We start from the raw sequence: 15238 nt of genomic DNA on the forward strand, positions 1-15238 counted from the left end.
AAAATATACATATTTTTTTTAATTAAAGGAATTGATTTATTTCTCCCTAGTTCACTTTAGTAATACTCTTCTAGAGCTTTAATGAATGTCCCATCATAGGTTTCCTCACAATAAATATAATTTAAACTGAAATTATTTGTAAAATTATTGAAAATGGTCTATATATAAATATATATATATAAGCTTTTAAAATAAAAACATATTATATAATCATCTTATTGTCTTTTACCTACTATAATCTTTTTATGTTATATTATATGTTTTAAATGGATTTATAAATGCATTGAAAGCATAATCAAATTATTCACTTTAGTTAGCATGATTAAATTATAACATCGGGATATCCACCGGCCAAATGAATCTTCACCTGAGTTATTCTTTCACAATTGTCAATGTAGTCATAATAAATACATTATCAATGATGATGGTTCTTATTTATCTTTCAAGTATGAACCCATGCATCATCATGTGGTTATTTCTTTGGTGTCATGATCATTCGAAATTTAAATTAAATAAGCATAAAGTATAAATATATTGAATTGACCAAATATCGATAAAAAATCACTAATCGTTGCATTAAATAATTTTATTAAAACATAACTAATCCAATTTTATCATCATAAATATGTTAAATATATAAAAAAACATTAAATACATAATTTTGATTCTCAAAGTATAATAAAATTATCATTAGATACATTAATCACATGATTAACATGATTAATTATCCATTAATTACTTCTCTTTCAACACTAAAAATATGTCAAACACCTTAATAGGTATTAAAGATATTGAATTGATCTAAAATCGATCAAATTTTAATTAAATCATCATTAAAATAACTAATTATAGTATTAAATAATTTTAATAAAACATAACTAATCCTATTTTACCATCATAAATATATGAAATACATAAAAGAAGCATTAAATATATAATTTTGATCCAATATGGATCGATAAAATCATTATTAGATACACTAATCACCTTATTAATATAGTTAATTATCCACTAATTACTTCTTTTTCAATACTATAAATATGTCAAATACCCTAATAAGTATTAGAGACATTAAATTGACCTAAAATCAATCAAATTTTAATTAAATCATCATTAAAATAACTAATTATAACATTAAATAACTTTAATAAAACTTACTTAATTAAACCTATTTTACCATCGTAAATATGTGAAACATATAAAAGAAACATTAAATATATAATTTTGATCTTATATAGTTTAAATTACGATGAAACCATACACTAATTATATTATTAACATAGTTAATTATGCATCAATTAGTTCTCTTTCAATACTATAAACATGCCAAACACCAAAGTATTAAAGACATTGAATTGATATAAAATCGATTAAATTTCGATTAAATCATCATTAAAATAACTAATCATAGTATTCAATAACTTTAATAAAACCTAATTAAACATATTTTATAATCATAAATATCTTTCAATATTTAATATGTAAGAAATATAAATATTTGACCTATTATATGTCTAATATCGAATTAATCAATATTAAACACACTAATCATAATATTAAATATTTAATTTACTCTCCAATTAAAGAAACAGAATACATACCTCTTGATTAGAAAGTTCTTCCTCATAATCTTCCCAAATTAGTCTTGATTCAATTCATAAATCATTATTTTATAGAGTTTAGAAGAGCGTAAATGTGAGAAATAGGAGTTTAAGATAGTTTAAGAATTATGAGAGTGAAATAAAGTGAAATAAGGGAGAAGAGTTTAAAAACTCATGAGAATTGACCGTTAGAGCATTGTTACCGATTAGTAATGGTTGATTTTGACTATTATCGAGTAATAATGATCGAAATTTTGATCATTACCGTGCGATATAGTCATGTATCGTCCTATACGGGACAATGTTAAGCGTTCTACCTAGTAACGGACAGTCCATATACCGATATGTTGTCGGTCCGGTACATACTACCTATATACATATATTTTATTCGAAACCGTAAACCTTAATTTTTCATCTTATAAAATATACATATTTTTTTATTAAAGAAAGTGATTTATTTCTCTTTAGTTCACTTTAGTAATACTCTTACAGAGCTTTCATGAATGTCCCATAGGTTTCCTCACAATAAATATAATTTAAACATAAATTATTTGTAAAATCTCTTGAAAATGGTCTATATATAAATATAAATATAAATATATATAAGGTTTTAAAATAAAACACATATTATATAATCATCTTATTGTCTTTTACCTATTGGAATATATTTAATTTTGGAGTTTACTGTAATCTTTTTGTGGTATATTATATGTTTTAAATGGATTTATAAATGCATTGAACACATTTAAATGTCTAGTAGGTTAAAAGGTGCAATAAATGAATCCTTTGTCAACCTCAAAGCAATCCAAATCAAGTGCTTTTTTTTGTTTTTTTGTTTTTCTGTTTTTGAGAAAATAATAAAAATATTCATTGGTTTTAGAATCAAAGTATTAACTCTCCTGTAAGCATTTGGAAAGGCCAAGGCTATTTAACCCCCCTAATGGTTCTTTTTTTTTAATCCAAATGCTGAGATGCGTTGATTTTTTGGGCACTCTTTTGGAAATAATCTAAGTACGGATCCCGAGCCTCATACAAAATGGAGGTATTTATTCATGTAAAGATTTAGAATAAAAGATAATTAACCAATGGATAGATCATAGAAGTACTACTACTCTCAACTTTTTTTCCCAGAAAATGACAAAAAAATCATAATAAAGTATCTTGGTTCGTTTGTGATCTTACTAATAGAATTCTGTCCATTAGATTGAATACTTGAACAATTTCATTTATTGTAGCTCTCACAATTTAAATTTCAGTTACCTATAGGAACATTTTGCAATGATCTACAGTATAATTTCGAACTATTATCTTTTCATTTACACTTGATATTCAATGCCTTGTGTAGACAATTTAATCCATAACTTATCCCCTTGTGTAGTTAATTTCATCGTCGTAGAAAAACAAAAAGCATGAGTGACATGATAATTTGAAATGGTAAGTGATTCACTAATGATGTTTTTTCATAGATCCATCCTACAACAACTTAATGTTAGTCTAGCAGAATTACACAAATGCAAAGTTCCATTTCTATGTTTTCTTGGTATGTTATAATTTAAGACTACTCTCACCACCTTTCATCTGATGACTTTGTTAATTAAAGCAATAATATATGGTCTATGGTTAGCTGCATTGGTTGTTTGGTGGACCTATTAATGAGATGTTATTACGATCTTTAACAGGCCAGATGATGCAGTGCTGGATTTTTGAGTTGGTAACAACCGTCTCCCAATTACATTGGAAGCTAGCTGCACTAGGTTAATATTCTTCTCTGTTCATGAGTTCTTATCACATGTAGTAGGACTGGAATATTAATCCATAGAGATGTGAAGACTGCGCTAGCAAGCTTGTTTGCTTAGGTAGATGAAACATTTCTTCAGATCATCAGTGTTTCTAGATTGCATTTGCAGCCAGAATAGATTTGAATGCAGATGTCAAGTTCTATGATCATTTACAGTGAGGTTTCAGTAGTACACTTTTTTAATCTTCTTGTCAGTTTTATCACTGTTTTGCTGACTAATCTTCCTGGTCTCAGCAGCAGTAGTCATCTCCCCCCAGGGATCTGCTTGCATCTGTAGCCACCGAGGAACGAGTCGTTGGATCCAACCTCACATGTAGACCAGTCGATGAAGCTGTTCATGTTGACAGTGATTGACGACGACGCTGCCGACGGGGGCACAACTCATCCGCAGCTAGCTCGTCGTCATCGAGAGCGGCACTCCATGGATGGCCTGAAGAGGCATCGAGAAGACGGTGCTGGGTCAGGGACAGTGAATGGAGTTTGCCTGCTTCTTCTTCTTCTTCTTCTTCTTCTTCTTCTTCTTCTTCTTCTGAACAGGAGAAGGCATCAAACCATGAGGTTGCAGGAGAAGAGGAGTAGGAGGAGAACCTGCTTTGTGGGGCAAAGCGATCCAGTTGCCGCCGGTGATGAGCTTGTCGACGTAGGTCCGGAGGGGCGGCGTCTTCCTCGGGCGACCACGGGTCTCGTTTCACCCTGGCCTTGTCGCACCACGGAGCTCTCCCCCGTCTCTCTCCCTTCTCTTCCTCTTCCTCGTGATGCAGTCAACACAAGGGGAAGAAGAGCAGGCGACTGGGGGCGACTTCCCTCGCCCTCGTAAAGCTGGCGGGGAGGACGACCTCAACTGCCTGCATGCCACTCACTCTGTACACATAATAATAATAATAATAATAATAATAATAATAATAATAATTATTATTATTATTATTATTATTATTATTATTCTATTATATATATATATATATATATATATATATATATATATATATGTTAATCCCAATTTAATAGGAAGAAAACTAAAAAAAATCATTATCTATAGCGGAATATGCATAACAATAACAACATATCATGATGGCCAACTATTTTGATCAGTCATAGATCTCTTATCATCATTGAACTCTATATAAAATAATATAATATAAATTATAATATATATATATATACATAAATACATGTATGTATGTACAACTCTCGATAAATGAGCGATTCGAAAATTAATAGGGAAATACGTGCAAGATATTGTTTCAGGTTACTTCTTCTCTTTTTGTAGGGAGGCATCCAAATAAGAGTTTCCGGTTACTTATTACAGGATTAAATAAGAGATTCCAAATTCTTTTGAGGGGTATAAGTGAAAAAGGTTGTTTTCAAAACTACTTCCCCCTGTTGGAGTTATTTTCGTGCTTCCAGACAGGCTTAAATCCGATATTACAGACTCTCTAAGGGTGTAATTGAAAAGGTTATCTCAGTTCTGCTTACCCATTAAATTCACTATACAGTATTTAATAAGAAATTCCTTATCTTGTAGGGGTATAAGTACAAAAATACTGTGTCTAGTTGCTTTCTAGTTTACCCATCAATAATAATTCTGTCCAGTATACAGGATTTAATAAGTAATTCCATATCTTATAGGGATATAAGTACAAAAATACTGTGTCTAATTACTTTCCTCACTAACCCTATTCTCTCTCTCTCTCTCTCTGAATCCTACTCCATTGCTTCAGATCCGGGCTGAGATCAAGCAGATCTGCGTGAGAGAGGCGATCGACAGGGGAAGCGGAGGAAGAATCGAAGATGAGCGTGATCGACATCCTCACTCGGGTCGACGCGATCTGCAAGAAGTACGAGAAGTACGACGTTGACAAGCTTAACGCCGACAACGTCTCCGGCGATGACGCCTTCGCCCGCCTCTACGCCTCCGTCGAGGCCGACATCGAATCCGCCCTCCAGGTCTCGTTTCTTGACTCTGTTCGATTTCCTTCTGTCGGGGTTCGACGGTTTGGCTGATCCGATCTGGCGATCTGGTGTAGAAAGCGGAGATGGCGTCTCAGGAGAAGAACCGGGCAGCGACGGTGGCTTTGAATGCTGAGATCCGGCGCACCAAGGCACGGTTGTTGGAGGAGGTCCCTAAGCTGCAGAGATTGGCCCTCAAGAAGGTCCGATGCCTTCGATGTCGTTTTGTCATTTTTATGTTTTCTGATGTTTTATTGCATTTTTAATTTATTTCTGCAGCTCTGAGTTTGTGACTTCTTGCATTCGATTTCAAATCTAAGCAAAAAATTTTGGTTGTTTTTGGCCCTTATTCAAAATGGAAATCAAGTTGGGAAAGGATCCTGCAGTTGAAATAAGAGCATAGAGAATTAACTGAGAGTGGAGTGGTTAGTCTGGCACGTATGTTGTGATCGTCTTTCTCACTTGGATAAAGGAGAGAGAATTTTGTAAGGCTTTTATAATACCCTTTTATAATACCATACCTTCTATATGTCTGAAAATGCTAGGAAATTATAATAAGAAAGTCAGAATAAAAAAGATCTTAGCTGAATGAGAATATTGAGAAGTTTGAATAGTTAAGTATTATGAATGTTGGAATACACAAGAATCTAACTTGTGATAAGTTGGAACCATAGAAGGATATTGCATTGGTAATGAATTAAGCCGATTCAATTATTCAACTTAGAAATACTATGTAAGCTAGAGGAAGACCAAAGAAGACAGCCATGAATGAGGGAAACTATGATGATTTTCGGTTAGTTGATGGATGGATACTGGAGGCTAGTGATAGAAAAGTGTTTGTGTGACAACCTCAAAGGTCTCAGAGTGAAGTCTTGTCGGTGCAGGAGAAAAACCCTGGATTCTTTTCAAGAACTGGATGATCGAATATGGTTAGAAAAAGTAGTTGTTTTTGCATGTCAAGTATTAATGTCCTTGTGGAACCTGTCTGTTTGAATTAGATCTTTGTCAGAGCTTTGCAGTCAACCAATGACAGTATGAGTGCTATAAATTTTTAAATAAATTTTTATTTCTTTTTTCCTTGGAAACATAAATAATGTATAGGGTCACTGCTGATTGCATTATATATATTATATAAAGTTATAGGTTATAGCTTTTACTAGAAATTCTTCAGAAATAAAAGTCATGTGTTCTAGTTTCATGCCATCATGAAAGGAAATTTTCATTATTAATGGTTCTTGTACCAAGTTTGAAAATTACATTAAAGGCTCTCTTGTTGTAAGTTTTCTTTGATTTAAACACCTTATTAGTCATGTATTATGTTTCAAGTTTTATTCTTAATACATTTTCATTGGCTCCCTTGAGTTTTAGGTACTTGCCTAGACTATTAATTGAAAATGTACAGTGGCGAAGATCTGAAAACAGCATGTTTTGGTGCTCCTGTATTCCTAAAGACTTTCTCGTAATATTTTCAATATTTTGTTTCAAATTTGGAAGGCCAAAATCTTTGCTATCTTTCTGATCTTCTCTAACTCTTTCTCTGACTAGACAAATGAACAAGAGATACTTTTTTTTCTGTTGTGGAGATATCTTGGTTCCAGAAAAATATTTCTCAATCAGGTTGTGTATTATAAATTCTTTAATTATTTAGGTCCAAGGGATTTAACTCTCTTTGGTGATATTTTAGCTGGATCTTTTCTTTTTTTGTTTCCTTTTTTTGTATGAGTTTAAAACTACTAGATTTAGTCTAATGTTGATTAACCAAATGTTTGACTAAAAACTATCAGCTACACTTTTTTAGTTGTATGGTACTGTTGGATCAGATGCATGAGGATATATCTGCTGCTATTACATTGCATGTAAGAAGTTCATGTGCTTGCAAGGTGGTAATTTCTTATGGCCATTGAAGTTGTATACTAATAGTAAATTGTTTTCTTCTTGATAATATACTTTAATTGCTGATATTAGTTGTTGGATCGATTGTTTCTGTAGTTAGCTACTTTCAAGTTCCAACAGCATTGCACCTTCATTATGGATGTTACTGTTTTAAAAAGTTCTTAATAGTCATGTCTTCTTGTTATCTGTCTTGATAATGGGACCATCATGAAACATGTAGAATGGAAAGATCAGCTAAAGCAAGTGCACTATCTTGATGATGCATTTAGTGCTTCTGATGGAGTTCTATTACAGGTAAAAGGGCTCTCGAAGGAAGAACTTGCTACAAGAAACGATTTGGTACTTGCATTGCCAGACAGGATTCAGTCGATTCCAGATGGCAGTACAAATGGAGCAAAACAAATAGGAAGCTGGAAAGCTTCAGCTTCTCGCACGGAAATTAGATTTGATTCAACTTCAGGTTATCTAATTTTAATTGATGTTGAGTGCATTCTATTGATTGTTTATGAAATTTGATATACGGTTAATGATATTTTTCTTAATCCGTTAAACCAAGTTTATTGGATGTCTGTTACATTCCAATTCGACAAAAGACCATATGGTAGTGCAATCAATGAATTTTTCTCCATACGGCTGGCTATACAATAATTATAGATTTTGAAGTGGTGGTTTATGTACAATATAATTTTCTTAGTAAAGTGTATTGAGGTGCCATGACAAGTGGTCTATGGTCTAGGATCTCCTCTATAGAGGAAGGCGAGGTTGCTAGATGTAGATTGATATTGCTATTTCTAGCAAATGGGCGAAATAGTGTTCCTATTATTACAATTAAATAAGGAACAGCGACAATCGTGTATGGATGTGATATAAAATTTTAGCAATTATTTTGTTATATTAATGGATGTTACGTATTTGAGGGATCAGAGGGAGAACAATGGTGTTGCATTCATTTTCATTTGGTTGTCAATTAATGAGTGAATCATCTAATTTAAACACGTCAGATATTTTTTATGCAAGCAGGATTGACTGATGCAAATTATACAAGCAGAGTTGAAAGATGGAGAGTAAAATAACTATTAAGGGAGAATGTGCACTACTGGAATCATGCCTTTGAACTAGACAGTTCTTCAGACATGAGTATCTAGAATTTAATTGTGACTTACACTTGGACATTAATGTACTTGACAAGACATGTATTTTGGTAATAATTATTATTTGTTATTTACAACTTTGAAATATACTTGACAAGACATTAATGTTTTCTGATGTCGGATAATTTCTCATTCTTTATTTTTTCGGACCTCATATAGGTCTTCCTCTACAGGTTGTTAGTTGCTTCGAAAATCTGCTTCAACTGCATTTGCATTCTAGTAATTCTATCAAGCTTGTAGTTAACGTATGCTACAAATAGAGTTCTTGAATTTGTTTGGTTAGTGCCTCGTACATTTTCTGTTTTATAAATTTGAATGATCCAATAGAACATCTAACCAGACAATGTTAACCCCTTCAGAGTTTGACACCTTGGAGAGCTTAGAGTCTCTAAAATATATCCCCTCTATTGATCTAGAATTACTCTTATACTTTCATGTGCAGAATATTCATTCATGCATATTAGTTGTATACTCATCGATATGAATGAATTTATGTAAGTTTGATATTTTGACATCATAACTTGGAGTAAATAACTAGACAGGGGGGAAATAGAAAAAGATGCAAAGGAAATGGCAATTTCTAAGGTACAAAACCGACCAATTATGCTTTCATTATGGCATGATTTGTTTTGATATACCGACAGGAATAAAAAGCTCTATCAGTATTGGGGTATTGTTGTTACACCAGTGTTCTGTTACATTATCAAACTGTTACTGTATAGTTGATGCATCACACAATATGTGAAACCTGCTTTTCTTAATCTCTTCTCTTCTTTTATGTTTCATATATTATTCCTGTATTAAGGTTTTTCATTTTATTTTTCTTGGAAGATTGATCTTTTCCTGGAATAAATTTGATTGTGCAGATGGAAGATTCGAGAGTGAGTACTTTCAGCATACTGAAGAATCAAGCCAATTTAGGCAGGAGTATGAGATGCGCAAAATGAAACAGGTAGTTTTGTTTTTCCGTGTTTTTCTTTCTGAACTTCAATGACATTCAAGACATCATATCCGTCGTCTTTAGATGTTCATCGGTAAACCCAAACAGGTACTTTTGTTTTTCCCATGATAAGCAGTAATATTTTTATGGCCCATTTGTGGCATCTATTGGTTAATTAATAATACTCTTTATGAACATCTTCCTGAAATTTCTGCTTTTTTGCATTCAACTGACCAAATTGTCTGCAGGGATGGAAGTTGTCATGGGAACAAAATAATCTAGTATATTTTGTCATGGGAACAAAATAATCTGCATTCAACTGACCAATCCATATGTTCTTTAGTGGTTGTTCTGCACAGCCAGTAATTGCTTTTGAAAGATTTTGCTAACGAGGAAATATTTTGCAGGATCAAGGCTTAGATATAATATCTGAAGGTCTGGATACCCTAAAGAATATGGCCCATGACATGAATGAAGTAGGATGTTTATTTTGCATTATGGAATTACATTATGAAAATGAAAACTACTCTAATTTCCTTGTATCGTACAGGAACTGGACAGGCAAGTTCCTCTTATGGATGAAATTGACACTAAGGTCAAATACTTTGCTTCCGCTAGACTTGTCTATTTAGAAGCGAGATAAAATTTGGGTTTATATATATATATATATTTATTTATTTATTTATATATTTATTTATATATAGTGAAGCATCATTACAATGTGCAGGTCGACAAGGCTACCTCAGACCTGAAAAATACTAATGTCAGACTCAAGGATACTGTCAATCAGGTAGCTTTAATAATTTCACTTCAAGGCAATAATGTTGGATATATTGTAGCAACACTTATTTCCCAGCAACTTACAATTTCATCTCTAATTAGTTCCCTGGTTATATTTTTTCAGCTAAGATCCAGTCGCAATTTTTGCATTGACATAATATTATTGTGCATCATCCTTGGCATCGCAGCTTATCTGTACAAGTAAGCTTCGCTGCTGTGACTTTAGATTACCGCATAATGAAATTTATTCGTGATATTAGACTCAGTTTCATTATCTCCAATTGTTTTTTCAATTCTGATCTCATGTCATCCTTCGATATGAATTGCATAATTCTTTAGTGGAACGAATTACACGAATCCTGAGATTAATCATTTGTGCAAAGCAGAGAGTTTTATGGAACTCTCTTCAAATATTAATAGCCTTTCACTTGATGCAGTGTTTTAAAGAAATGAGACGGTGGTAAAGGAAACGGGTATCTCCTGTTTGTTGTCCAGCTTGTGTTTTCTTGAGAACAAAGCAAATGCTAGTGTGGGTGTGTATCATTACTGTTTGTTGCCTCATTCTATTTATACTTTGCTCGACTTTTACTGTATATTCGCTTTCAGCAGACTCTTCTTGTTTGTTGTTGGCACACTATGGAGGAGACTCATGATTCATGGCTTCTCTCTCTCCTTCCTTGGATGGTTCTCTATCGAAAGCATCAATGCACGAAGGAGCAGATGAAGTTGTAAAGGTAGCAACAGCCATGAAGACAAAAAGGAGCATTATTATATTCTGAAACACCCACCACCAATCCGCTGAGCTTATATCCAAATTCTAGTCAATTAAGGCCACAAGTAAATATTTTTCGTAAACAATGCACAAACAACACACCTGAAAAATGATCCCTTCGCAACTCGAGTCAGCCTTTTATCCTAAACCGAGACAGGAAAAGAAGTTGCATTTTGGAATCCCTACAGTTTTGTTTTACATGAACCGGCATTTTTACGATATAATTTTCGAAAGAAAAACCAACCAACGGGACCGAATAAATACCGTTAAAGAACAAACAACGGAAGCTTTTTTCTGAATGCATGTTTCATTTAAAGAACAACCTGTCAGTGGAACAAAACGTATAAATATAACTTGATTGAAAGTGCGAAAAATATCACTATGCTACCACTAAACAAGCCAACAAGAATGGACTTCAGATTAATTCCCTCAAACAATATAGATTACTAAAAATAGTTCAGCATATAGTCGTTACTAGCATATCAAAACTTCACATCACCCCTTTGTTCCTAGGCCACATTCAGAACCCTCCCAGAGGGAGTGAGTATGGCAGCTCAACCATACCATTCCTTACCTCTTTGCCTTTGCCAACATAAAAAGAAGAAGAAGAAGAAGAAAAGATAAAAAAGCATCATGGTCATGGTCACCGCATTTTGTAGTGTTGGGTTCTAGAAACTTGACAGTGCTGTCCGTTTAATGAGTACTTGAGCATTATGTCCACATCACGTGGATTCCTCTCATTGGGCTCCACCGTCAAGCTACCGACCACTGCTTCTCCCTCACAAATCGTCAGCACATCTTCAAGGTAAAGTACAGTTTGTTTCCAGTGGGTGGCCTTCGATCTCGGGCCTGCAGAGAACATTTCATCCGTGCATAATCAAAATTTAATGGAATCAATAATGTAACCGTTAACAACCATGCAGTTTCCAATCTTGTTAGGGATGAGAGCATCGCACCCCTTACAAAATAGGCGATGCAGCAGAGAATCTAACACCTGGACTATTTTTCTTAAATGTGTATGTCGCACTAAGGTGTCACGAACAAAAAGAGCACCTATATGTTAGATGGTCAGTGTCTTGCAACTGCAACGATCTTCAATGTGCTCCTACTATGCTTGCAACATCCAAACTTAGCTAGCTACAAACTCATCGAGTCAAATCCATCCTTTCTGACATTTCAAGTGTCACGGGTATTATCATAGACCCAATTTCACAAACAGGAGAAATTTACTGACTAATGAAGTCCATACCTAACTCTCGGTTTCAGAAAATATTCTCACATTTGAAAATTACTAACTAAAGTAAAATGTCTCACATTATGAACAGTATTGACTACTTGAACATAGAGGTCAGAAATCTGAATCATATAATTAAAGATCGGCAGCTAACTCAAGGTAAACTTGCTTACATTTTTACGGCATACTTTCATACGAGCATCAATAAGCCAATAAATTAATTATCAAGCATGAACGTAAATGCTGAATTAGTATGTCTCAAAAATAGAATGCAACAAAGAAGATAACCAACCAGTAGAAAAGCCCATCAGCTTGTGGCATTTGGTGAACGAAACATCAAAGTAAGCCACAAGAGCATGTATGTAGTCATTGCGTTCTGCCACTAGTTTAAAAGGAGCCATGAAGGAGACATCGCCCGGTGCCATTTTAGAAATATCCATTGTCTAAGACAATCAGCAAAAATGGTTCAGACAACTGATGATCAAAGACATCAACGGAGGAGAGATGATGCACAGAGATAGAGAGAGATGATAACAAAGATCACCTTGAGTAACTGGCAATTGGTAACAATTTGATTCTGGTCAACTGTATCAACAAGTGGTTCAATCATAGCCTGTTTCTTGATACAGCTCATGTCAAAACCATACACATTGTTCCAGACTAAAACAAGAAAAACAACTCCATAAGAAACAGTAACCAGCATAGAGAACAAAACGAAACAGAGTTTGCTATAAATAAGATCTTGAAGCACGTCTGCAATGATCACTTGGCCTTTTCCTTAGAAACTACAGAATATCTTACACTAAGTGGCTGATGCTGACTGCAAATAAAACATAGAAGGAAAAAGGCTCACATTCGATCTTATCTTCTTTGTATTCAGCATCCTCAATCGCCGTCAAATATAATGAAGCTTTGTCTGGTAAGACGATCCCATTGTTGTTCTACAAGAAAGAATTTTTAAAAAAAATCATATTTTTGTTGTTCTCGTCTTGGATGGGTCTCAGTCAACCTAGTAACCATCACATTTTTGCCTTTTAGGACTCCAAGTAACCAAACAAAACAAAAGAACATATCAACAAATGTATTATGTCAGAAAAGCTCAAATATATTAATCATCATTATGTAAAAATTTTATCACAAATGACAGAACAACATAGCAGTCAACCAAATTTGACTTATTAATATAAGCCCATTCGTCCAGATAGAACCTCAATTTATATATAAACTTCCTCAGGACTAGAATATTTGCCTCTCAGTTGCAGGCTCATAAATTCTATTGGGATTGGCATAATGGCAACAGATAGTGTGGACTATGAGTACCTACCAAATCCTGCAACTAATTTAAATCATGTTGCAGCTTATTCTCTCACACAAGTGAAGCATTCTCCTAGTAATTGCAAGTCTCTGAACAATTCACCATAGTCAATTTTCCAAGCAACAACATATCTGGTTGTTGCACTTGGGTGACACTCCTTTTTGTTGGAACACTGAATCCCAAAGAATGTAGATACTGGCTCTTACAGTTCATGAGGTGCATAGATTGTTCTTATATATCCTGTACTTAATTGCAGCAAGTGGAAGACAGAACAAAAAAAGATAACAGCGCATGTCGCTTTCTGCTTCTCAAACCAATAATCTATTGATCTTCTCATATGCCATTTTTTTAGTAAAATTAATAAGGTTTCATATAATTGATGGAAAAATGGAACTTATGATTGGCAATGTTTTGCTTGCATGGTCAGGGTCATTTCTTCTTGTCCTTGACCATTTAAAAGAAAAGTTTTTTATACTATCATCAAGGTTTCCTTGTGATTAGATACTGATTATGCATAGACCTTAAACTTTTCTCAGATTGTAGCCCTAAAATTGACAGAACTTATGATTGGCAATGTTTTGCTTGCATGATCAGGGTCATTTCTTCTTGCTCTTGGCCACTTAAAAAAAAAAATTATACTATCACCAAGGTTTTCTTGTATTTAGACACTGATTATGCTTTTGACAAGCTTAGACCTCGACTTTTCTCAGACTGTAGCCCTAAAAAAGTTATCCCGATGTTCCTTTGACTGATATTCAATCCATGGTAGGTCAAGCGCAACAAACGAAGATAATGGCAAACCTAACCATGTAGCACAAAGATATGTACAGTACCAATAGGTACTTACATGGCATAGAAAGAGAATACAAGCGAGATATATGAAACAAAGAAATAATTAGAGAATCACTTACAAGCCACTTATCACGTGCATAAAGAACTGTGTTTAGCATGTTCTCAAAAAGTAGGAAATAACCCATCCACTCAGAGATTATCACGTCCACATGGGCCACTGGAAGTTCAATCTCTTCTACCTTCCCCTTTAGCACTGTTATCACTGAATTGAACATAGAACAAACATAAGATATAAGTTAGTAGCAGAATCATCCAACATAAAAGAAGATATAATCACCATTAGAATATCCATTTGTCTGAACAATTTCTTTTGCCATGTCAGCCATAAGGGAGCACTCCACCTGCAAAGGAGATTTAACTTCACCAATTGAATCACAGAAAAAAAAATGCACAAAACTAGTAATGATAGTCACATATCTTACCAAACCAGGCATACTATCCTACCTTGATAAAATATGTCAGTAGAGACTGCCTAACCTTACTAATAAAAGAAAAGTTGTAGAAGTGGTAAGAAAGGGAGGAGATTAAGGTTTCACAGAAAGACTACAATTAGGGTTCCTATATGTATTAAGCTACGTTGCTGAAGAATTTAATGTGTCAGAAAAGCATTTTTCAATGAGTCAGAAGTCATAAATTTCCAACCATTTCTATGGCTATTCTACTTACCACAGAAAGGCATCAATCTCATAAACTTGCAGGAGTGCAATTTCCAACCAGTAAGATTTAAAGAAAATAAGGTCATTTAGATTATTACTTACAGCATATACATGCTTTGCCCCTGCTTTTGCACAAAAAAGAGACAAAATTCCTGTTCCTGCACCCACGTCAAGGACGACCTTGTTCTTGAAAAGAAAGCTATTCTGATAAATAACATTTTGATAGGTCTTCGTCCTAACAACATCTTTCAACATTTCCTGCAGGATACATATAATGAAAGGAAATTACTGCATAGACA

The 15238-nt window shown here is 33.9% G+C and overlaps 2 protein-coding genes across 2 annotated transcripts in view; one reads left to right on the forward strand and one right to left on the reverse strand.

Moving 5' to 3' along the window:
• The first annotated feature begins 5080 nt into the window (after window positions 1-5080).
• Window positions 5081-10703, forward strand: LOC135615249 (syntaxin-71-like). The gene is made up of 9 exons (XM_065113494.1): window positions 5081-5343; window positions 5424-5549; window positions 7534-7699; window positions 9257-9342; window positions 9738-9806; window positions 9881-9925; window positions 10058-10120; window positions 10235-10311; window positions 10548-10703. The coding sequence occupies exons 1-9, from the start codon at window positions 5188-5190 to the stop codon at window positions 10561-10563; spliced, it is 804 nt and encodes a 267-aa protein (XP_064969566.1). The 5' UTR covers window positions 5081-5187; the 3' UTR covers window positions 10564-10703.
• Window positions 10704-11296: 593 nt separating this feature from the next.
• LOC103988804 (probable protein arginine N-methyltransferase 1) overlaps window positions 11297-15238 on the reverse strand; it is a 5800-nt gene continuing 1858 nt past the window's right edge. Inside the window, exons 3-9 of the mRNA XM_009407441.3 lie at window positions 15042-15197; window positions 14561-14624; window positions 14343-14485; window positions 12970-13057; window positions 12661-12776; window positions 12409-12559; window positions 11297-11731 (exon numbers count right to left, since the gene is read on the reverse strand). Coding sequence (XP_009405716.1) covers window positions 11526-11731; window positions 12409-12559; window positions 12661-12776; window positions 12970-13057; window positions 14343-14485; window positions 14561-14624; window positions 15042-15197 — 924 coding nt within the window. The 3' untranslated portion in view covers window positions 11297-11525. The remainder of the gene's footprint in view (window positions 11732-12408; window positions 12560-12660; window positions 12777-12969; window positions 13058-14342; window positions 14486-14560; window positions 14625-15041; window positions 15198-15238) is intronic.

This window comes from Musa acuminata, chromosome BXJ2-6 (assembly GCF_036884655.1).
Source record: "Musa acuminata AAA Group cultivar baxijiao chromosome BXJ2-6, Cavendish_Baxijiao_AAA, whole genome shotgun sequence".
Classification (NCBI taxonomy): Eukaryota; Viridiplantae; Streptophyta; class Magnoliopsida; order Zingiberales; family Musaceae; genus Musa; species Musa acuminata.

What these genes read in the sequence shown, in the direction of transcription:
- LOC135615249 (XM_065113494.1), top strand. Translation starts at nt 5,188, where the DNA reads ATGAGCGTGATCGACATCCTCACTCGGGTCGACGCGATCTGCAAGAAG. An exon ending in ACATCGAATCCGCCCTCCAG is followed by an intron (nt 5,344 to 5,423) that starts GTCTCGTTTCTT and finishes GATCTGGTGTAG; the next exon opens with AAAGCGGAGATGGCGTCTCA. An exon ending in AGAGATTGGCCCTCAAGAAG is followed by an intron (nt 5,550 to 7,533) that starts GTCCGATGCCTT and finishes GTTCTATTACAG; the next exon opens with GTAAAAGGGCTCTCGAAGGA.